The sequence below is a fragment of the Amblyomma americanum genome, chromosome 3 (genome assembly GCF_052857255.1).
Source record: "Amblyomma americanum isolate KBUSLIRL-KWMA chromosome 3, ASM5285725v1, whole genome shotgun sequence".
Lineage (NCBI taxonomy): Eukaryota > Metazoa > Arthropoda > Arachnida > Ixodida > Ixodidae > Amblyomma > Amblyomma americanum.
Window position 1 is genome coordinate 98,377,525 of NC_135499.1, and position 23,445 is coordinate 98,400,969.

The 23,445-nt window shown below is 48.0% G+C and overlaps 1 protein-coding gene across 1 annotated transcript in view; it reads right to left on the reverse strand.

The window, feature by feature from the left end:
• Positions 1-23,445, reverse strand: part of LOC144123924 (G2/mitotic-specific cyclin-B3-like) — an 84,187-nt gene that overhangs the window by 2,726 nt on the left and 58,016 nt on the right. The window contains exon 2 of the mRNA XM_077656636.1: positions 8,886-9,112. Coding sequence (XP_077512762.1) covers positions 8,886-9,112 — 227 coding nt within the window. The remainder of the gene's footprint in view (positions 1-8,885; positions 9,113-23,445) is intronic.

A 23,445-nucleotide genomic window follows, 5' to 3' on the forward strand; every position in this document is an offset into this window, starting at 1 on the left:
GGCTCTCTTTTCATTATGACCACATAATTACACATTCAGGACGAGAAGCCGTTTCGAATTCAAGATAAAGCGCCTCGAAAAGTCTTCTTAATCGTATGCATAAGAGATATTAAACACTCCCGCCACTGCAACCGTCGCTACCAGTGAATTCCGTCAGTACAAGGTACTGTCGGAAGCTGCAGCACAAAAGCTACAAAGGGTAAACACCGCGAGTACTACAAAGTATGTCACAACTCAGTTCTTTACGCATGCGCAATCAGGAGGAAGAAAATCTTCAGATGCGTTCTTATAACGCAGAGGAGCCTACAATACGACGGGGAAAATTATATGAGAAAATACACCACAAACGAGACCAACAATGCAGAATTCAACAGCAAATGCCTTCGAGCTCCGTGCGAGGTAATTCTCATGTCGCTTTGAGGTGAAACGTAACGCTAGGGTATCACACGTCTCATCCAATTCAAAATTTTTTTGTATTAATTTCAGCATTTAATTTGATTATACAGCATTTTCGTTTATACTTTCGTTATAGGCGGCACTTGTTAACACGGTTCAGATGTAATGACAGAAACCTGGCTTACCTCTAAGTAGCTGTCCGCGAGGGACACTACGAGGAAAAGCGTCTAGGGTGAGTACCGCAGCACGTTGCATGTACGGATAAGACAATGGACATTGCACTCCCGTATCCAGGCATCCACCTCCAATTGCTTAGTCAAAAATGAAAGATCGATGGCATATTCCGTCTGCAGTTGAGAGAAATGAAAAAGAGGTTGCTAAGTGACTACCTTCAAGAATTAAGTTCTGAATGATAATGGCGCAGATAATGCCAAAAAGTCATTTCATCTTGTCTCTAATGCAATTAGAGGACCACAGATAGAGAAGAGAATTCACAAGTTCTCCGACCCGAAGTGCTCCTGCTATCCAAATGTGATGTGCAGATGTGATAGCTCGTGTCCTGGCCTCAATGTAAGGTCCTATAAAGAGGTTCTCATTTCGTTTTATGCATAACGTAATGTAAGCAAGAACAAAAATATGCACAACTCCTGCACACCTTGGAATCTATAATTTCTTCTTCCTCTCATGCCGACCTTTGTGGGAATAAAAAAATGGTGAATGAATAGCCCAGCGATATTGAAAGCAGTGATTCAAGGCTACAAATGCGTAGCTTCTCGAAGAACGTGGTTTTTTAGGCAACGCGGATGATCGCGTAGAGCGAAAGGTTCCCCTAGAATTCCTCCTACTGCACCCGGTCAAGTGAATTCCTTGCAGAAAAATATGTTCTACAACTAGTGCCATATGCAGAAATACCACCTACAATAACTTTAGGCTATGGAAAAAAAACTAATCACCATCGTAAGCAAGATGAGGTGGCGCTACTGCCGCCGGCTGGGGATTGCTTGTAAACAATGTTTTTCAAAGGAATTTTCTTGTTTCCCATTGCAACTGTCGAATTCTCCTTGAATGAAGAAAAGCTAATGCACACTTTAGAGCAAAATATTCGAATAGGAAACGTAATTTGAAATTCGTGTATTTTTGAAACACCACTATACGAGCTTTAGAGACTAACTGCTGGCTCGTCCTATTGCGCTTAAGCGTTGCAGCTTAAAACGCATGTAAACAAATGTTCCAGAACTATTGACGGGTACTTTACCCGTCCTCCACATGATACGATCGCTTACTAGCAGATAGCATAATCATACAACCAGTGGCATACAATGCAGCCGTTATCTGATATACCGTTACCCAAACTAATATATAAAAGCTAGAATGGGTGCAGAAAAAAACTGTTCGGTTGATTTATAATAATTTCTATCCTTCTCATTAGGAGAACTTTTAAACGAGTCAACTTGCATCCATACAGAGCGTAATCCAGTTTCCCTCAAAAGTCCTTGCAGAACTTGTGAACGGATAAGAAGGTTTTTCTCTTTCTTCTAAATGAAGTCCACAATGTTAACGCCTGGGATATAACTTCATTTACTCCTGCGTAAGCCACAAGCATATACTCACAACGAGACGACCAGCGGAAAAAAAATGTTTAATGAGGGCGATCTTTCTGTTGCCATTTCAAGCAGTGCACGTTGTTCTGAGATGCTTTATTACCAATCTGCGGAAATTTATTTTGTCGAATGCAGTTTATTTGACGATTAAAAATATATATAAAATCCGTATTCTCCTGCACATTTCCTCTTTTTGGTTTTCTCCCGAACGCCAAAGATGGTTTCTCCTAAATTTGTACAACCACTTTCATTTCTAGCCGTAGGCGCAATACGACTGGCCCACGATGAAAAGATTGAAAGGGTCACAGACCAGGAGTAGCGATTTGCTTTTCGTTAATTCTTAGATTCTCCGAAATACTCGCAATCTCGCTTGTTTCAGCTCATTTTGAATTTCTCAGCGATGTACCACGTCTCATATTTCTATCAGTTAAGTGCTTTTTGTTTACTGTTGAAGGAGTTATGATGTTGAAGTTGATTTTTTGTCTTGTGGCACCATTTGAGAACAACGAGATGAAAAGCAAGAATGCACTTCACACTGGCCTGTGCATCAGTGCTGGATCTTTTTGTTGACACTTACCAATCGCCGTACCATAGGAGAACTTTTAATTACCAGTGTTGCTTCATCAGAGCGATGACTTAAAAACGTTCGATTCCACAGCGGTAACCCGCACTGGAGGAATGCGGAAGCAATGAAGCCTTCTCGCCCCTCTTGTATCAATTGCCCATTTTGAGTTTTCAAACTTGGCGCCACGCTTTTGTTTTCAAATTGCGCGCCATGCTTCGCTCCGCGCAGTTGTGGTGTTCTCAAACTTGGCGCCAGTTTTGCTTCGATTCCGTCGCTTTTTTGGACATTTTTCGTTCTAATTAAGTCACATCAACCACCCGTTCTCCCGTAAGATATTTCATTATGCTGTATCCGATGAAACCAATCCTTTTCGCATAAACGCATTCGTTCGGGCCACTGATCTCCACTATGTGGCTGGATGGCGATATCCCCCTTTCCCATAGAGTTTCTTACTATTAACTAGAGGGAAAGCTGGCGCCCCGCCTATAGTAGTTTGCATAGAGCTTCCTCGAAACCACCTGTACCACCATGGGCGCTCTAAGCATCATGGGGCGGAGAGCTACCGACTGCAGAACTACAACTTTTGACCAAAAAATAAAAAAACAAACGTTTTTAAATCATCAAGAATATTCACAAACTCAATATCCTGTGTATAAATTGCAATAAAGGAGAAGAAAAGCATGTAAATGCAAAGTTTGCTCAAAATAAGTGATGGCTTGCTCTCCTATTGGCCAAGCATCGCAGGCCACAAAAGCCAATAATTTGTGCTTAACAAGCGCACCTTTAAAACGAATTATGTTTTTAAAAAAACTTGTGTTTTCAACATTTTAAAAGGTTTTTCCACAGCATTTAGGAAAACAAAAACCTTTTATTGGCGTCGTGCGCTTTTGCGTTTGAGCTACTATGGCTTTTGCCCACTACTTTTCCGCCGAAGTTGTTTGCGCACTGAGCACGCCGTGGATTCGGAATGAAACAACTTAGAACCGCCACTCTCTGTTCCTGAAAAAAAAAACTACTGTCCTGCACCAAGTAGCGCATCGCCCCAGGATGCTTTCCGCGCCCATGGAGGTGCAGGTGCAGCGCCGCCACGCTGAAGGCTCGAAATGCTACCCTAATGTAGCTATCGCTACAAAACAACCGCATGCCATCGGTGGCATCAGAAATCCGCAACCTCCGAATTTCGCGTCCTGTGCTTCACAGACGGTTCTGATCATAGTACTCTATGCTTGTCGCCTTCAGTGGCTGTTCGTCTCCTTCATTTGAACTGAATCCTTGTTTGGGAAGATGGAGGCTTTCGTTCGCACGCATTGCAGGTGGTAGTAACTTATCCCCGTTGCCAACTGTGAGGCTGGCGTTAAGCAGTGACGAAAGTTCATGCGCTTTTTATGCACGTGCTTCGGCAACTGTGCATTCATCACGAAGATCTCTTAAGAACCTCTGCTTAGATCATTTATTCGGTTTCTGGTGAGGGAATGGCCGGCAAAATTCCTATTTGTTTTTATTGCTATGTTGTGCCAGCTCATTGTTATTTTCATAAAGGGTTCATGATAAAACGCTATTCGCAATAACTATACAGAGCAGCGAGGTCACATTTTGCGCTGTAATGATAAAAAAGAACTCGTGTTTTTCCTGAAGCGTACGCTTTTACCGACCGCAAAATTTAATGAAAGGCTAAGTTCTTTTAGATTACAATTTTTATTTTTTTACATTTGTTAGAGCCTGCGCTCCTCAGTTCAGACCTGGCTATCTAGCGCCGGGAATTTGAGCGAGCTGTCGAGGTTATCAGGAAACACCGTCTTCCGATCGCCTATCATCGACCTCAAGTTCGGCTTTTGTATTTTAGAATGAAAGTTTTTCCGCCTCCTTTTCGAGAATTATGGCATTTCATTATAAATCTCTAGGGGTGTTCCACACAAAAGGAGACGCGCCAAAGTTTTAATATTTTAGATTTTGAATAAAAAAAATAATATGTTTAGGATGAAAACAAATTGAACCACAGGGTCCTTCTTGCGAACAAACCTGTTCTATTTCTGCAGAAATCATGGTCCATGATAATAAGAGTAAGGTATTGCTTTAATTAAGGTATTTAAAAAATAATTGGCAAAGAAGTGTTCCTTACCACAGGATTTATTTTTGCAGTTCAACATGTATAGAAATGCCCTGTCGTACCTCAGAATGTACACGGTAGATGACGCATACTTTTTTTTTAATTTGAAGCGCATAGAAGTACAAAATTTTCTACATTTACTTATTTTTTTTTAGACTCGAGAAGGCCGGTGGGAACAGGTTTTTTGCCGATGGCTTGTCGGTACATACACAGAACAAGAAGAGCAGGCCCCCATGCCAGGGCAGACTGTTTATACCATTGTGGTGGTGCTGATTAACAGACGGCCGTGGCCCCCTGCTGGCTATAATATGCAATACTTTTCTCCTCCCTAATTTTGGATCACTACGAAGCGATCCTTAGTACCCATATATTTCGGGCACTCGCCGGGTCCTAGTAGATCGCCGCAGGGGCACTGGTCCTGCTGGCTGTTGTGTGGAAATCTGCTCGCTTACTGACCCCTTCCCCAAGGGCCCCGACGCCTGCACGGACGTACCGATGTCTAATGTACCTTTACTCGGTGAAATGTCGGGTAACTCCTCGCTTTGATGCTCTGTATTCTCCGACAGGTGCATCTCGGACCAGTGAACACTTGGCGATTCCACTTTACATCTTATGTTATCTGCATGACAAAACCGAAGACCGCCCCCCCCCCCCCTTACACATACAAGGAGCGTAATTTTTGACACCTTCTTAACAATTTCTCCAAGTCACTATTTCACACTTTCGTTGCGAAGGGTGCCGACGTATGCCTCTTCGCTTGGCGTAAACTCGCGGCTGTTTCCCCTTCTCGCATTTGCCGTGAGCTCATTTTTCTCACTTCTGTTTTCCAAAAGCTCATTCTGCATGGTTTCAGCTTGGAAAGTCTGGTCCGAATTTTTCGTCCGAGAAACACTTCACAGGGTGCTGATTCTGTGAGTGAATGAACCATCGTCCTGCATGAAAACAGAAAATTATCGATAGGGTGCTGTAAGGACCTCCTTCGACCGGCTGTCTCATCTTCGAGGTGCAATTTCAAGATACCTCTCATCGTGGTCTGCTCAAGTCTTTCTACGGCCCCGTTGGACTGAGGGTAATATGGTGGCGTGAAAATTGGTTTAACACCGTTTTGCTCCAAGAAGTGTTGAAATTCACTGGATCTGAGTTGTGGGCCGTTGTCTGTCACCACAACAATGGGTAGGCCATACCCCGCAAAACTGCTCCTTACCGCCTCCATCCTAGCGAAGGTTGACGTTCCATGCGTTACTTTTATTTTGAGCCATTTTCAGTAGGCGTCTACCAGCAGCAGCAATGATTTTCCTTCCACTTCCGCAAAATCCAAATGAACCCTTTTCCACGGGTTTGCTGCTATTGGCCAAGGTTGAATCGGTATTGACTGAGAATTCCGCACACCTTGACAGACCTCACATCTTCGTACTATGTTCTCTGGATCTGTGTCCAGATTTGGCCACCAAATCCAAATTCAGGCTAGCATTTTGATTTTCGTCCTTCCTGGGTGGCTCTTACGCATTAAGGACACAACACTTGACCTGAGGGCTGTCGGAATAACAACCCTATTGTTCCACAACAAACAACCCTGCTCTATCGACAGCACATGTCGACGATTGAAATACGGGCGGTATTGCTCTCCTGTTTCTTGTGGCCAACCTCGCCACGTCATGTCGACTACTGCTCTCAAAAGATCACCTCTGCTTGTTTCTTCAGCTACTTTCTCTGCTGTGACGGGAACCTCCGATAGTGACGAAAAAAAATTATTTTACAGTTGTCTCCAGCGTGAGCCTTGATCAACCGTCTGCTTGGCCTACTTGGTCACCCTTCTTGTGCTTGATGACATACTGATAAGAGGCCAAGAGATTTTTACATCGCTGCACTTTTGCAATCGCTACTTGACTGCTATGTCTATTCGGATAGAACAAGTGCGTCAGCGGCTGAATGGCTAGAGCTTCGCGCTCAATTTGGGCATAGTTTCTTTCGGCCGCTGTAAGCGTGCGGGACGCGAAAGCGATGGGTCTCTCGTTGTGACCCCCAGTATGCGCGAGCACCGCTCCGAGGCCATACGCGGATGCGTCACACGTCAGGCGGAGCGGTTTGTTTCCGTCGTACAAAGCCAGCACTGAGTCCTCACTTAGAAGCAACTTGCATTTCTTAAAGCTGCTCTCGCTCTCTTTTGCCCACTCCCACGAACAACCTTTTCCGAGCAGCCTGTAGAGTGGTTCTATGGTTGTTGGTGTCTGGGAAAGTAACCTAGAGTATAAATTCAATAGTCCTAGGAACGCCTTCAGTTCAGAGACGCTAGTCGGGGTTGGAGCCCTAAATATGTCTTTAACCTTATCTTTCGTGGGATAAATGCCGCCTGCGTCAATTTCGTGACCTAGGTAGCGGACGCGGTGTTTCAGAAATTGAAATTTCTCGCCATTGGCACGTATGCCATGCTTCTGTAGTCGCTCTAGCACCTGTTCAGTACGTCTCAGGCACTCGTGTTCGCTCTTTCCTGTGATTAGAACATCATCGAGATAGCACACTGTCCCCTCCAAGCCAACCAATATCCGATCCATTACCGATTGAAAAATGGCAGGGGCACTCGCGACACAAACGGTAAACGCGAGAAGCGAAAAAGGCCGAGGTGCGTGTTTATCGTTAGCAACTCTTGCGAATGGTTATCCATTACAAGTTGCAAGTACGCCTTCGATAAAACATGTACACTGAAACAAGTCCCTCTTGCCAATGAGGCAAACACATCTTCGGGCAATGGCAGCGGGTAATAGGCTACCGTTATACAGGGGTTTAGGGACACATGGTAGTCGCCACTTAGTCTGACGGCTTCCACGGCACTCTTCAGAACTGTTACAACAGGCGTTGCCCATTGGCCTTCGCGTACCGGGTACAACACACCGGCCGCTTCCAATTCCTTCAACTCTTTTTCAACATTATATTTCAGGTCGTACGGCACTGGCCTGGCTTTACAAAAGAAAATCAGTGCTCCCTGCTTCAAAGCAATAGAACCCTCGAACCTCTTTATAGTTCCACTTAGGCTCGTGAATACGTCCTTGTACTTAGCTAGCAGCCCATCCTGTTTATTGATTGCATTCACTCTGAAGACCTGTGACCAGTTTAGGCGAATGTGCTTCAGCCAGTCTCAGCCAAGCAATTCCGGTACCGTGAGCCCTTGTTCATTCGCAGCTACCACTAGCGGCAGGGTAACAGAAGCGCATTCATGAGTTACAGTTACAGTGACACAGCCCTTCAACTGCTCACTTCAGTCATTGTATGTCCGTAAGCGAAATGGCACACGCTGATATGGCAGATGTCCAAAATGTTTCACAAAATCGTCTTCAGGAATAAAAGATACCGCAGAGCCTGTGTCTATTTCCATAGCAATGGCTCGCCCGTTTACGTTCATGTCGACTTTGTACGGATGAATTCTTTCTCCTAGCGCGTACAATTCTAAACTAGACGCTTCTTGTCAGTGAAATTGATTTGCCTTGTGGCACACATGCTAGTTAAATGTCCTGTCCGAGAATAACTGTAGCACCTTGCCTTGAAGTGCCGGTAGTTCTGCTGGTGATGGCGACCCACCCCCACAACGAAAGCGCGACGGTACCCTGTCCTTGTCAGAGAACACTTTCCTTTCACCCGCCTTCCCCCGTCGCCGATTGTGGGTGGTCAACCGCCTAGTCTCTGCACTGTCGCCACGTTGCCACCTGACGTCCTCCTCCGGTTTTCGTGTCACGCTGGGTCGTGGTAGCCTCTCGCGTGGCTCTCAGCGGCTTCCATGAACGTGGCGATAATGCATGCTTTATCCCAAATTAGGCCCATGTATTCAGCGGCCAGAAGCTTGCACAGAATAACCACGCTGCGCACGCCCACGACAAGCTTGTCTCTGAGTGCCTCAGACAAAAACGTTCCAAACGAGCAGTTCGTCGCCAATCGCTTCAAGTCTAGGATTAAGTCGTCAACTGTCTCCCTGGTCCCTGTGTACGTTTATGAAAGTTATAACACGCTGTGACTACGGGCCGCTTCGGCGCGTAATCGATCAGAAGCTCCGGTTTTATCACGAGATAAGTCTTCTAGTCGGGAACCTGCGGGAACATCAAGTTCCGCAAAGTGTTATATGCGCCGTGCCCCAGTATAGTGATAAGCACGTCCGTTTTGCTTTGCTCGTCCAGCGTATTCACTCTCGCGAAAGCCTCGAACCGCTCAAGGTAGATAGCCATGTTACCTGTCGTGGTACAGAATTCCGACAGGCACCCGATGAACGGCTGGTGGCCAGTGGACGGTGCTGACTCTTGGGCGTCGTTCATGATGGCTGCTGCGATTTGATGCTTCACTCAGGGCTGGCAATTTCGTGGTTTCCTCGCCGCTATTGTTACAGTCGAGACGGCCGGTGGGAACAGGTTTATTGCCGAAGGCTTGTCGGTACACACAGAACAAGAAGTACACGCCCTCCTGCAAGGGCAGGCAATTTATACCGTTGTGGTGGCGCGGAGGCGCACGTGACCGTGGCCCCCTGCTGGTTATAATATGCAACATTTATAAATGTTAATTGATAGGTACATTTTGGAGCCGAACATTGTTCCACTGTTGTCTAAAATCTTGTGAAAGTATCGTTAACTTTCAAGTTGATAAGAGCGCTGGCGCTGTTTCTTAATTTCAATGCAAATATCTTGACTTCTGCAAAATACAAAAACAACCACATTGAGGAAACAATTCTCCTTCTTAAGCTATATCCCAACTTCACATTTAAAAATTCTTTTATCTAAAAATTTTCTCGACAATGGCGCTTTTGTTTTGTAACAAAATACCGTAGTTTACCGCCTGCCGTTTGAGGCGCTACAGAGCATGTCAATATGTGTTTAAGCGCAGAGATCAATACTGCTGTAAGCAAAAGTTATTTTACAATAATGCTCTAAAGATACCAAGATTAAGAAAGCTGCTTACCCTTAGGAGCATGGTATTTCAATAAAAAAAAGCATCCTCATAAGCACGCCCTTATTCTTGATTTTGGGTTTGTACAAGCTTGTATGATTCTGCTTCAATCAAATCATAAATATCAAGAAGTTGGCGCCCCTGCTTCGTGCCCAAATGACCCATTAGTCATTGCCAATGCTCCTGTCGGTGCCCTTTTCGTAACCATGAGCATGCGTTTTCGTAGTAATCACTGAAGCTTTGTCGTTTTCACCACTGTGCGAAATTCTGGCTTAGTATATCTAATTTCGCATTTTGCGCTTTTTCCTTATTTTTGTCAAATTTAGAAATACTGATAATAAAAGATTTTGTGAACCCCCAACGCACTCTCGGCTGCTTTTATGAGGACGTCTCACATGATGTGTTAAGCACTACGATGTTCACTAGGAATGAGTAAATGAGCAATAATATGGCAAACCACATCCAGTTTGAGATGAATAAATTACGTATATTGGCGCCGCAGAGGCCTCGGTGGCGGCTGTGTCTAAGCTTTAAGGTTCTAACAGCGGCCCAGCTGTCTTATGAAGGAAGCAGGTTATTGAGCCAAGACGTGCGGTGACGCTTGGATGCGGCTGCAAGTCGAGTAAGGATGTTTAGTATAAACGTAATAATCAAAATTCAGATAGCAACGAATTACAGGTCGCTTAAATTACGCTGAGTTTAGATCACGAGGCCGCGGAAATTGTCAGGAGAAACGTTACTGCTGTTGCTACTACCAGTAATACCAATACTAATGGCAGAACCACCTTCAACTCATAGTAAATAACTAGGCTTTAGGCACTGGGAGTAACATTATTAGTTTTCGTTTATTCAAAATAAAACACTTACGATAAGAAAAGATGGTGCTAGGTCCTTAAAGGGGCACTGAGGAGAACTCTATCAATTTCTTTTGTTAGCAAAATCTGATAGTTCGGCATTTCATGGCTTCGTTGCCGCTTATCCGGGCGCGAAAGATGCATTTATTTCAAATAAATTTGGATTCGGAGATGAAAAATTTTTCCTGCCGCTCTGATTCAAACTCAGGGAACTCTTATGACGCCAAGGCAACTTTTATGACGTCTCAGAACGGAGTGACGTGACACGTGACGTAAACGCAGACTCCGTGATTTCTGACGGCTAGCGGTGCGGTGCGCAACCTTCCTTTGCCAGCCTCAGAGATTCGCGATCCCATGAAGTAAACAAAATTCCTCCAAGGTGGCGCCTCTTGTCCTAGGAAGTCATCACGCTTGTACTTGCGAGATTGGCCTGTGGCGGCGATACCTGTATTTTGGTTCTTGCTATTTTCTACATTACAAGAGCTTTGTTTTCAGTAACAGTGGCGTTTTTGTGATCAGTAGCTGCTATTCTATCGATACAAGCCAACTTGAATTTCTCCTCAGTGTCCCTTTAAGAATATATCCCCTTCTCCTGTATAGCGTGCACCACCACACGTATTGTGTTGTTGCAAAGAAGCCGACTGTTGCGTACTTGAATCTTGGAAAAAGACCTTGGCGAAAATAAATTCACATAGACAAAAGAGAGGAGGACACAACGGACAGGCAGATTTGTGCCAAGGCCTTTTTTCCAAGTTTCAAGATGCTAAGCCAACTTGCCCGGCAACGTGCTTTACTGCGCTTCGTACTTTTCCACAAAACGGCAGTTGGTGGAGGCCGAGGAACAACATTGCAACCGTGAGTAAGCAAAAGCATTCTGCCAGACTAGAAAATGGTGCAAAAAAATGGTACAAAAAGCGGGTTTGCCAAAGGAGAAGAGACGAAAAACAGGAACCACTAAACTCTGCATTAGACAATAATCGGCCGATTGGCACGGACATCTGCGCATGGTATTCGTTCGTTAGCGGGGTCGTTCTGAAGACGAATAAATTAACAGGATAAATAAGGTCGTGCTCAGTCATAGCGGATACAGCGGCGTCTTAAAAAAGGGGGAGGGATGGGGAGACAGGAAGAGAATCGGCAGTGCTAACCTCATTCACTCGTTTCCGGTTGTTCTGTCTCATTTCAGCTGCTAATGCAGTACAATTCTAACGGCAGCAGCATGCTGCAAAGAGTACGTTGAGCTAGCTGAGTTTTTTCAATCGTCGTGCTATGCTAGTGCTTGTCACCAGGCTACGTCTGGAGTTTGACGAACATCACGTGAATTGGGCTAAGAACATCAAGTGATCTCAGCACTGGCTTCGCCGGAAGTGCGTCAAATTAAAAGGAACTTTACAACCTTGAAAACCTAAAAACAACTGTGACAGGCCTTGTTATAGGTCTTCCCGCATGCTGAAAACCCATTTCAAGCTTGAGTCATTCGAAAAATATTATTTACCAATGGTTCGCAATCCCTCGGTTTTCCTTGGAACCAGAGTGCTTGGGCGCAGATAGGAAGACCCGGCTGTAATTGACTTTGAAACCATGTAGACATCCCGCACGACGCGCAAATCTTGCCAAACGCATCTCCCCGCTGTGAAAATCCGGCCGATTGGTCTACGTTGGTTAGGAAAGCCGATTGCGAGTTTGATGCAACTGATAAACACCGTACATTTTAGTTCCGCTTGAGGCGTAGGAAACCCTCAACAGGCTTCTATTTTTCATAAATACATATATGCAAATATATGCACAGCGGCTTACGCATGAAGTCACCGGACCACCGGCGCGCACGCGCTGAATCAATTCCAACTACGGGATGACATATTTACCTTAAGCCCCTCCAACGGAAAGCAAGCTAAAGTAATGTGCTCTGATATTCTTGTATAAGCGAATAATCACATAGTTGTCAGTGTGTGCTCTTCATAATTTTCTCCGAGTTGATAATCAAATCCTCCTTTCTCCTTGTTCTTAGACGGCGTGATGTTGTTGAACCACTAGCTCTTTCGCAATTCTTGTTATGCCATCTATCGCACACTAGTCACGCAACTTTTGCGACATTATTGATAATTTATAATAGAGTCAAAGGGACTTTGACATCCGTTTTAGGGGAAGGCGTAGCTATGCTTCTGAAATGTAATCAATTCACAGCGAGATCTATAAGAAAATAAATGAAAAAAATTCACAGTGATACCTAATTCCGTTATGTCTTGGCAACGCAATAGTATTAAAAACGTATGTAGCTTTTGTGAAGTTTTGAAGAAGTAATAGCTTGTTGAATTTCTCTTTTGCTTTACGGGTTTTTTTTTCTTTTCACAATTCGTCGAGGTAACCACCTGTCGAACTCCTGCAGCATATTTTTGTCATCCCCAAAAGAGCACCACACAACAGTTTTTATTTCTCAAAACTGGTATACACAGCAAATGTGGGAAATATTCATCACCGAGTTCAGGGATTCTACTTTCTCTTCTTCACGTTACAGATTATCTTAGTTTCCTAGGCGCCCTCTGCAGGTCAAAAGTTGATTTTTCTTTGACTGGGTGACGCTTTCCATGCAGATGAAGAATCACAGGCTGAAATTAAGCGGTTTTATGACCCTACAGGAGCTCTGCAAAATATATCTAACAAAAACACAAACTATGAGCAATTTCCAGCGTTCCCGGCAGCTGTGAACAAATATAATTGATTCCTGAGTTCTGTTGTACTAGAGGCTATTAAAAAATTCCTGCGCCAATCGTCAGATTCGTCTGTCCTAGGAAAATAAAAAATAAACATAATTTGGATTACCGAGCGCTTAAAGAGCGGTAAGAAAATGCAGTCATAAATTAATGTATCTTCACATAATTCTGCCTGTTTTCCGTCATCATCACACCAATTTATTTAGCTTGCCCTAAAATCACGGCTTCCCTTATATACACATCCGAGGCCTCACCGCAGGAACTTCTCGTGGAGCATCGTGATCTCTACTTCCCGGCATATTCCTCCGCACACCACCCTGACTACACAGGCTCCCCAACGACCTTTTCGACCAACCAAACACCGAGGCGGAAATGAGGGCTGAACTTCAGTGCCTCAACGGGTCCTCAGCTCTTGGCCCCGACGGAGTGCACGACAAGGCACTCCGCAACCTCGATTCTCCCTCCGTCAAAGCCCTAACCGACTACTTCAACGAATGCTGGCTGCGCGGCGCCCTCCAACCTCAGTGGAAAGACACCAAAGTAGTCTTCCTCCGTCCCATCTCTCTTACGTCGTGTGTGGGCAAGCTCATGGAGCGCGTTCTTCCGTCCCGGCTCAGCCGGTACTTGGAGAACAACCCTATGCCCTCGTGCATGTTTGGTTTCCGCCCGGGCTTGTCCACCCAGGACGTCTTTATACAGCTCAAGCACCACATCTTTGACTCCCCCGTGGGCGATACGAATTAAGGCTATCCTCGGCGTCGACCTAACAAAAGCTTTCGACATCGTTACCCACGCAGCCATCCTAGAGGACCTCCACGCCCTAGGCGTAGGCTCGCGGACGTACAATTACGTCCGCGATTTCCTCTCCGCACGAACAGCCACACTCACCATGGACGAGCACCGGCTGTCCGGTGTCTCACTGGGAGCAGGGGAACCCCTCAGGGTTCTGTATTGTCCCCGATCCTCTTTATTATAGAACTTCTCGAACTCCCCCACCAACTCGTCCAAATACCCGACATACATTTCAGCCTCTATGCTGAAGACATCACTATCTGGGCTAATAGAGGCAGTGATGCCGACATGGAACACAACCTACAGTCGGCCCTCAACATCATCGACCCATACGCTCGCGCGCGCGGCCTAGCCTACTCCTCTTTCAAATCAAAACTCTTCTTCTACCACCCCAGGCCGCACGACCCCGCCAACCCTCCCATCTCACTCACTCTAGGAAACCACCCCATTCCCCTGGTCTCCAAGATTCGCATCCTGGACCTCGTCCTTTACTCCCACGGCGCGCATGGCAACGCCATCCAAACTCTCCAGACCCAAGCCCAGCAAGCCACCCGTCTCATTCGGCGCGTGGCGAACCGCCGCGCGGGTCTGCGAGAGCGGAACACTCTCCGCCTCACCCAAGCTTACATCACGAGCCGCACGGCGTACTCATTCCCCTACGTCTCCCTAAAGCAGAAGGGGCGGGACCGCATCAACGCGCTCCTCAGGAGCTGCACGACGGTCGCCCTCCGCCTACCCTCCAGCACCTCAACTATCCAGCTTCTCAACCTCGGTACCCACAACACGTTTGAGGAGCTGGCAGAAGCCACCCTAACAGCACCGCTGACTCGCCTGTCGAGTACCGCGGCAGACAGCACTCTACTCTGTCAGCTAGGCGTCACCCCGATCACCCATCCTACCTGGGGGGTTCCCCTACCTCTAGAACTACGCTCCCATCTCATCATCCTTCCAATCCCTAAGAACATGCACCCCGAGCACGACGGAGAACGCAGGACAGCCAGCGCCAAAGCTCTGCACAAGCTCTACAGCAACAGTCCCGAGGTAACCTACGTGGACGCGGCAGCGTACTCGTCGGGCTCCCGCATGGTTCTCGCCGTCGCTAATTCTCAGACCTTACTAATCGCATCTATATATAGCTTTCATTGATTACGAGAAAGCATTCGACTCAGTGGAAACCTCAGCAGTCATACAGGCATTGCGTAATCAGGGGGTAGAAGAGCCTTATGTCAAAATACTGGAAGATATATATAGCAACTGCACAGCTACTATAGTCCTCCATAAAGTCAGCAATAAAATTCCAATAAGGAAGGGCGTCAGGCAAGGAGACACGATCTCGCCAATGCTGTTCACCGCATGTTTGCAGGAGGTATTTCGAGGCCTGAATTGGGAAGAGTTGGGAATAAGAATAAATGGAGAATACCTAAATAATCTGAGATTTGCTGATGACATTGCCTTGCTGAGTCACTCAGGAGGTGAACTGCAAATCATGATCAACGAGTTAGACAGGCAGAGCAGATCGATGGGTCTAAAAATTAACATGCAGAAAACCAAGGTAATGTTCAACAGCCTAGCAAGGGAACAACCGTTCACAATTGGCAGCGAGAGCCTAGAAATGGTGCCGGAATACGTCTACTTAGGGCAGGTAGTGACAGCTGATCCGGATCATGAGAGGGAGATAACTAGAAGGATAAGAATGGGGTGGAGCGCATATGGCAAATTCTCGCAGATCATGAGTGGCAGTTTACCAATTTCCCTCAAGAGGAAAGTGTACAACAGCATAATCTTACCGGTACTCACCTACGGGGCAGAAACGTGGAGGCTAACGAAAAGAGTTCAGCTTAAGTTAAGGACAACGCAGCGAGCCATGGAAAGAAAAATGATAGGTGTAACGTTAAGAGATCGGAAGCGGGCAGAGTGGGTGAGGGAACAAACACGGGTTAATGACATCCTAGTCGAAATAAAGAGAAAGAAATGGGCTTGGGCAGGGCATGTAATGCGAAGGCAAGATAACCGCTGGTCTTTAAGGGTAACGGAGTGGGTTCCAAGAGAAAGTAAGCGTAGCAGGGGGCGGCAGAAGGTTAGATGGGCGGATGAGATTAAGTTTGCAGGCAAAGGGTGGATGCAGCTGGCAAAGGATAGGGTTAATTGGAGAGACATGGGAGAGGCCTTTGCCCTGCAGTGGGTGTAGTAGGGCTGATGATGATGATGATGATGATGATGATGATGACTAATCGCATCAGGATCCGTCCCCACGGACTCATCGGAAATTGGAGAGGAAGCAGCCATTACACTCGCTCTTGCCTCCACCTCTGCCACCAAAATTATCTCCGACTCAAATTCCGCCCTATCCAATTTCGCGAAAGGCCTGATATCCCACACCGCGGCTTAGGTTCTACGCTTCTAGCACCCCACCCACCCTGTAACACTTATCTGGACCCCCGCACTTGCAGGCCTCCCGGGTAACGAGGAGGCCCACTCCCTCGCCCGAGGTCTCACTTTCCGTGCCGGAGTTGTACCTCCTCCGCAACCCCGGGAGCGTCTGCTTACGTTCAAAGGTATTCCTGATTGCTATTGAGATACCCGGCGCGTTTACGCACCGCCGGCTCCCTCCCTAACGTAAACCCAGGCCTCCCACTGGCGCCGACTCCAGACCCGAACTGCTCTCTACCCTATTCTCCTTCATGCCCGCTACCCCGATCAATTCCTTTCTTCTTGTAAGCACTCCGGTAAATCGGGAGACTTCCTTCATGTGCTCCTCACATGTCCTACCTTCCCACACCCACCAATCCCAACCACGGCGGAGTCATACTTGGAGACTCTCCTGGCCAGCTCCGCTGCTGCTGATCAGCGCCGGATAATTACCGACTCCCTGAATCGGATACTCCTCCAAGGACTCTCCTTTCCCCTGTAAGGACAGCCTCCTAAGGGTTGCCTCATGCCATGTTAAGAGGTTTGCCCCTCTCTGTATTTGGCAAAAAATGTTTCCACCACCACCACCACGGCTTACCTTCGAGTTCATTGTCATTTAAATGATCTGTTATTGGCTTCTAATTCCCAGAGTTGAAAGGCTGTCTTGGCATAAGGACGGTCTGCGAGCAGAATAACCACTCAGAAAAAAAGCTTTTGGTAATAACATTGTACATTAGTTTAATGAACCATTTGCATGCACAGAAAAGGAAGCATTTTTCGAAAAATATAATAAGGAGCGGGCCTGGGCAAATACCTAGCGCGAACACTGAGCACCTTGACCGGCCTCTGAAGGCAGCTTTCTTTTGGTACTTCCCTAAACGTTAGCTTCCCTCACAGCTTGAAAAAGTTCTTTTTTAAGCCGAAAGTAACTCATAAGACAACTTTATCTAAATTTTGTTCTATGCGAAAATCTATTTTGTGGCTCTTTCTGGCTACGTTGGAGTGTGGCCGGATGAAACAGACGCAGATCTCTCCGTGAAAATTAAATTTAAGCATTTTGCTAGAACACCAATAAGAGCACCTTGAAGACTGTTCGACAGTGAGCAGTTGTGTTGGCTAGCCTTAAAGAACAGCGCTAAAAATATGTATCGGTGCATAGCGGCTTCGTCTTCAAAAACGGCCGGTGGGGGCAACACCTGCATTTTAATTTTTTTCTGTTTTCAGATAAAGCCCCGTCATTGTTCTTATGTCATCGCAATCTTAGCATACAGATTAACCTCCATCTGTCATCAGTCTTCCTTCAAATCTCAACGAAAGGCACTGTTCCTGCTCTTTTTGAGTACAAATTTAGCCGAAATGAGTAATAGGGGAGTGTGACGTTCCTTGTGTGTGCTACGAGGTTCCGCGTTCGACGGCGCGGCGTAGACGGAGACCCAGATGACAGCGGCATCATCAATTACCCAGCCATGCTCGTTGAGAGTGACGACCAGAACAAAGGGGTTTAAGCCCAACCGGACCCAACCGGACCCGCCGCCGCCGCCGCGGGGAAACGGGCTTTATCCTCCCCAATTGCCGTGGCGGTTCCAGGGGAGGCCTCCCGAGCACATCCCAGGACAAGGGACCACTTTCCCGGCCGGTGACCCGCGGGAACTGTCAGCGGGCCAGCGCGCGCCTTACCTTGAGGAGCGAGTGTCAGTTGATGGATGGAGAGCGGAGGCCGGTGACCCGCGGGAGCTGTCAGCGGGCCAGAGCGCGCCTTACCACAGCCGACGCTATGCGCTACCTCGAAGACAACCTTCTTTCCCTCGGACTCAACACGTGAGGGGGGCGAGACCATAAGTGCGGTGGTATGTTTGTGCGCCCAAGTGAAAGCCCTAGCCCCCCTCCTTCCCCTCCGGCGTGGGCGTCCTCACCCTAGGGAGTGTGGAGAAGAGGATATAAAAATCGACAAGCAGTACGGAAGAGGGACGCTCAGGAGGACATCGTTCGCGAAGAGGGCCTTCAGCGCCGAAGCCCGACGGCGTGCAGCTTCTGCCAGCAACCGCTCGAGCCCAACTCCGGAGCCACTCCATCGCCCCCATGAAGTCGTCGGCACGTAAGCTCGGACGCCCCAACCTCAGAATCTTAATCATGTATAATTATTGAATATATCTGTTCGTTTAAACTGAGCCATACGGTGTCTCTTTGCCTCTCCGTCCCGTGTGGACCTGCGCATTATGGGGGTCATCACACTGGTGTCAGAAGTGGGGTCTCAATAGCAAATGTCCTCTGAATGCTGCGACATTCATGACTTCAAAATTGCAATCAAAAGGGAATCACGGGACTGATTGTGGGACTTTTACCTCATTTGAGAGGCTTGAGGCACCGGAGGGCTTGAAAAAAAAAATGTCTTTATCTGAGGGAGCTGCCACTCCACAGCCGTCGCTCGGAGCAAGCATGCTGGCATTAGGAAGCGTCATTCCGACGTTTACAGGAGATAAGACAGGGGATCCAATCTGCGATTTCTTTTCCATGCTAGAAGAGATTGGGAAAATGGGGGGATGGTCCGATGCTCAAATGCTGGGAATGGCGAGGTGTAAGATGGCAGGAGCTGCTCATGATTTTGCATGGCGAGACGAAAAAGTAAAATCCACAAAATCGTTTGCGGAATTTAAGAAGCTCGCGTTTGAGCATTTCGACACTGAACCACGTCACGTGCGGGTACAGAGGTTCCGTGACGCCGGACAGATGGTAGGGGAGGACGTGCGAACGTTTGCGTCGCGGCTTCAGCGCTTAGTGCGCGATACGTTAAGCAGGGAGGAGGAAGGAGACCAGCTAAAGAAGAAATACGCGGAGGATATACTTAAAGAGGAAATGACCACTTCGTTCGTGGCTGGTCTGCAAGACCCCGTGCGCCGGTTCGTGCTCTCGCGCAAGCCGAGCAATTTCGACCAAGCCGTGGAGACCGCATTGGATGAGGAACGAAATGAGGCGTTAACGACAGCCGCAGCGAGAGTACGCGTCATAGAGAGAGCGGTGCTCAACCCTGAGGTTGCTCTCTTGACAGAGCGGTTAGATCGCTTAGAACAGCTGCTATCTCAGCAGGTAGAATGCCAGGTTGAAGCGCGCGCTCAACAGCGCTCATTCGCTGGAAACCGGAGACCGCCACAAAGCTACAGGCGCGGTATGCGAGATTTTGAAGAAATCGTATGCTTCGCTTGCCAGGGTCGCGGACACATCGCCAGGTTCTGCCAAAACGTGCGCCGTGGGGAGCCACAGAGAGAAGCAGGCGAGACACGCCCTAAGCAAGCCTACAGCGGGGCTCCAGATACCGAGACAAAAAACTAGTTAGTCCTCCCCAGCCTGAGGAGCGTGGGGAGGGAGCAGTGGATGATGAGGTGGTGGTAGTTTGTGTGGCCGACGAGGCATGCCCTGTTGTGCGTTGCAAGTTAAATGGTTGTTGCATGGAATTGTTGATAGATACGGGGTCAAAGGTGACATTGCTTAAGGAGAGCAGTTTTAACACGCTTCGAAGGAAGGGGGACCGCGAGGTGTTGGAAGCGTCTGGTGGTATGGCAACCAAATTTGTAGGCATAACGGGGGATCCTCTTGGCATAAGTGGACTCTACCGGTTACACTTCTCTCTCGGCGGAATTGCATTGGAGCACCCCTGCTACGTATGCCCGGACACGGTGTCTCTGCCAAACGGAGTGTCAGGTATATTAGGGCAGGATTTTTTGAGAAAAGGGAAGGTAGTAGTCTCATTCTCTGAGGAAGAGGTTAATGCGGGCGGCTCAAAAGTTCCGTTTTTGAACAGGAGAGGGGCTGAGATTCGCATTACCGATATTGACACCCGTAAAACAGTGGGATCATTGGAGAAGGTATATTCGCGGGTTGCCGTCAGGCTGGTCGAGGAGGCGGTCGTCCTTCCTTGGTCGGAGCACATTTTGTACGCGTTTGTGCCTTCAGATGTAGAGAGCGGCGCCGTGGGAGTGCTTGAGCCGGTCGACTCTCTCAGCAATGGCCTGAAGGCAGCCGCGTGCCTCGTGACAGTTAATGACGCCCACAGAGTGCCCCTACGGGTGGTTAACTGTAGCCAGCAGCCACTGAGCCTTCCCAAGAACAAAACATTGGCTTTCTTCACCTCTGCAATAGAGAAACGTGAGCCCACCGATACGGTACTCGCAACTGTAGAGCATGCTAGTCCTTCGGCTGCTCCAAAGGTGTCGTTCGATCTTTCTCACGTAAAATCCATGGAGAGGGAGGCTCTGGCTGGTTTGCTGAACGACTACTCGGAGGTATTCGCCGCGTCCAACTTGAATTTGGGCTGCTGTGGCGTTATAAAGCACAGGATAGAAACCGGCACTTCATCGCCCGTTTACCAGCGTGCGTACAGGATTCGTTACTCCCAACGTGATGAGATGGAGCGGCAGGCGCAGGACCTGATTGATCGCGGCATTGTCGAACACTCAAAGTCACCCTGGGGAGCACCAGCACTATTGGTGGAAAAGCCAGATGGCTCGTATCGATTGGTAGTGGACTACCGCAAACTAAATGCCGTAACTCGCATCGATCCATACCCCATCCCCAATATACAGGAGACGCTTTCTCAGCTGGGCTCTGCCAGGTACTTCACGGTAATGGACATGGCGGCGGGATTCTGGCAGATAGCAATGGATCCGGCACATGCCGAGAAGACGGCATTCAACACGCCCTCAGGGCACTATGAATGGAAAAGAATGCCGATGGGTCTGGCCAACAGCCCTGCTGTCTGGCAGAGAACCGCTGATGTTATCCTGGCAGGTCTTCTGGGGAGGCTGTGCTTCGTGTATATGGATGACATAATCATATACAGTGACAGTTTTGAGAACCATTTGCGCGATATTGAGCAGGTTTTGGTGCGACTAAGAGGAGCGGGTCTCAAGCTGAAGCCCTCTAAGTGCCAATTCCTCAAAAACGAGGTGAAATACCTCGGGCACGTTGTTTCAGCTGACGGCGTGCGACCGGACCCTGAGAAACTAAGGTGTGTCTCGGATTTTCCATCCCCGACTAGCGTCCGCCAGGTCCGGCAGTTTCTCGGCCTGATCGGTTACTACCGAAGGCACATAGAGGAGTTCGCCAAGCTCGCTAAGCCGCTCACCGCCTTAACAGCCAAAAATGTCGCCTTTAGCTGGGACGAAAACGCGGAGGATGCTTTTGGGGCCCTGAAAAGGAAGCTAATGAGTGCACCGCTGTTGCGCCACCCGGATTTTAATTTGCCCTTCGTTATGGCCACAGATGCGTCAAAGTTCGCAGTTGGTGCCGTGCTATCTCAGGTTATCGAGGGCAAAGAACATCCCATTGCTTTTGCTAGCCGACAGCTAAGCCCCACAGAGCAAAAGTACGGAGCTACGGAAAGGGAGTGCCTCGCCGTTGTCTTGGCAGTAAAGCACTTCAGATGCTACCTTTACGGCCGCAAATTCAAGCTAGTCACAGACTGCCATCCTCTGAAATGGGTGATGAGTGTCAGGGACCCTAGCTCGCGACTCGCTAGATGGAATCTACACCTGCAGGAATACTGCTTTGAAGTTGAGCACAAGTCAGGAAAGACACATCTGAATGCTGATGCACTCAGCCGCACAGCTGCCGTGGCAGCTATAGAAGAGTTTGTCCCCGTAGTCGACCCCGCCGAATTACGCACAGAGCAGTGCAAAGATCCTGACCTGAAGCGAATAATCGAAAGCTTAGAGGGCGCACCGTCTCACCCCGAACAGCTAGGTTATTTCATTGGCAAAGACCCCGCAAGGGCACCTTGTGTAACGAGGTGTTGGTGCTTGGCGCCACCACGGACCCTTAGCCCCCACACCGAAGCTGTCATCCGTACCGTGGCGATAGGTTGAAAGGTGGAGGGAAGAAACCTTGAACGGTGGCGGTCGAGGAAGTGGTCAATCCTCGGCCGATGGGCTCCTCGTCTGTCTACCAGGGGGGGAGTCCCGGGACCTTCCTCTGTGTATAAGGGTGAATCAGAGGCGACAAAGTATTTGGAACCCTTAGCCAGTACATGCCGTATGGAAAAATTTTCAAAAAAATCTGATCGGCTCCCGAAAAGGAGTCGCACCGATGCGAAACAATTGATGCCACAGAAACCAGAAACGTTTCCGAAGTTTTTCATGGTTCACTCAAACACTGATGAACCGGTAGCCAACCTGTCTGCATTTGTCATCGCCAACACCCTAAAAAGCTGTGTAGGCAAAAACTACAAAGCAAAAAAGCAGCGAACCGGAGATCTCCTTGTAGAAATAAACACAAAAGAACAGAGCGCGAAACTGATGTCTTTACAGAATCTTGGAGAAATGAGCGTACAGGTAACCCCGCACCGCACCCTGAACCACTCAAAGGGCGTCATATCTGAATATGAACTCCTACAGAGTACGGATGCGGAAATGGAAGAAGAACTAGCTGAACAAGGAGTAATAGCAGCCCGACGAATAACCATCCGGAGAAATAATGCTGAAATCAAGACAAAACACATCGTCCTAACTTTCAATAGTACAACTCTCCCTGATTCCATCCACGCCGCATACCTCCATTGTAAAGTCCGCCCATACATACCAAATCCGAGACGATGTTTCAAGTGCCAGCGCTTTGGACACAGCATGTTGGCTTGCCGGGGCAAACCCACGTGTGTCACATGCGCAGAAGACGCACATACAGAAGAAAGATGCGAACGCACCCCAAAATGCATCAACTGCAGTGGCGCACATGGCGCGTACTCCAGGTCGTGCCCAGTTTGGAAAACAGAAAAACAAATCATAACTTTGAAGACCACAGAAAACCTGTCCTACTTTGAAGCAAAAAAACGCGTCTCTTTCCAACAGAAAGGGACATACTCCGAAGCGGTGACGCGGGGACCGCCGCCGCCTTCGGTTTCTGTCGGCACACAGGTCGATCCGAAGGACCTGGGGTCGACAACCAAGTCCCCACCACAGAAGTCAATGACACAGTCCACAGGGCTGAAAATTTCGCGGGAAGACCACGCGATCCTCGCCGGAGGCCCTCAGGCCCTACTTTCAGCAGTGGCATCCTCGGCGATATACACCCAGAACAGCTATGCTGAACTGGACCTGTC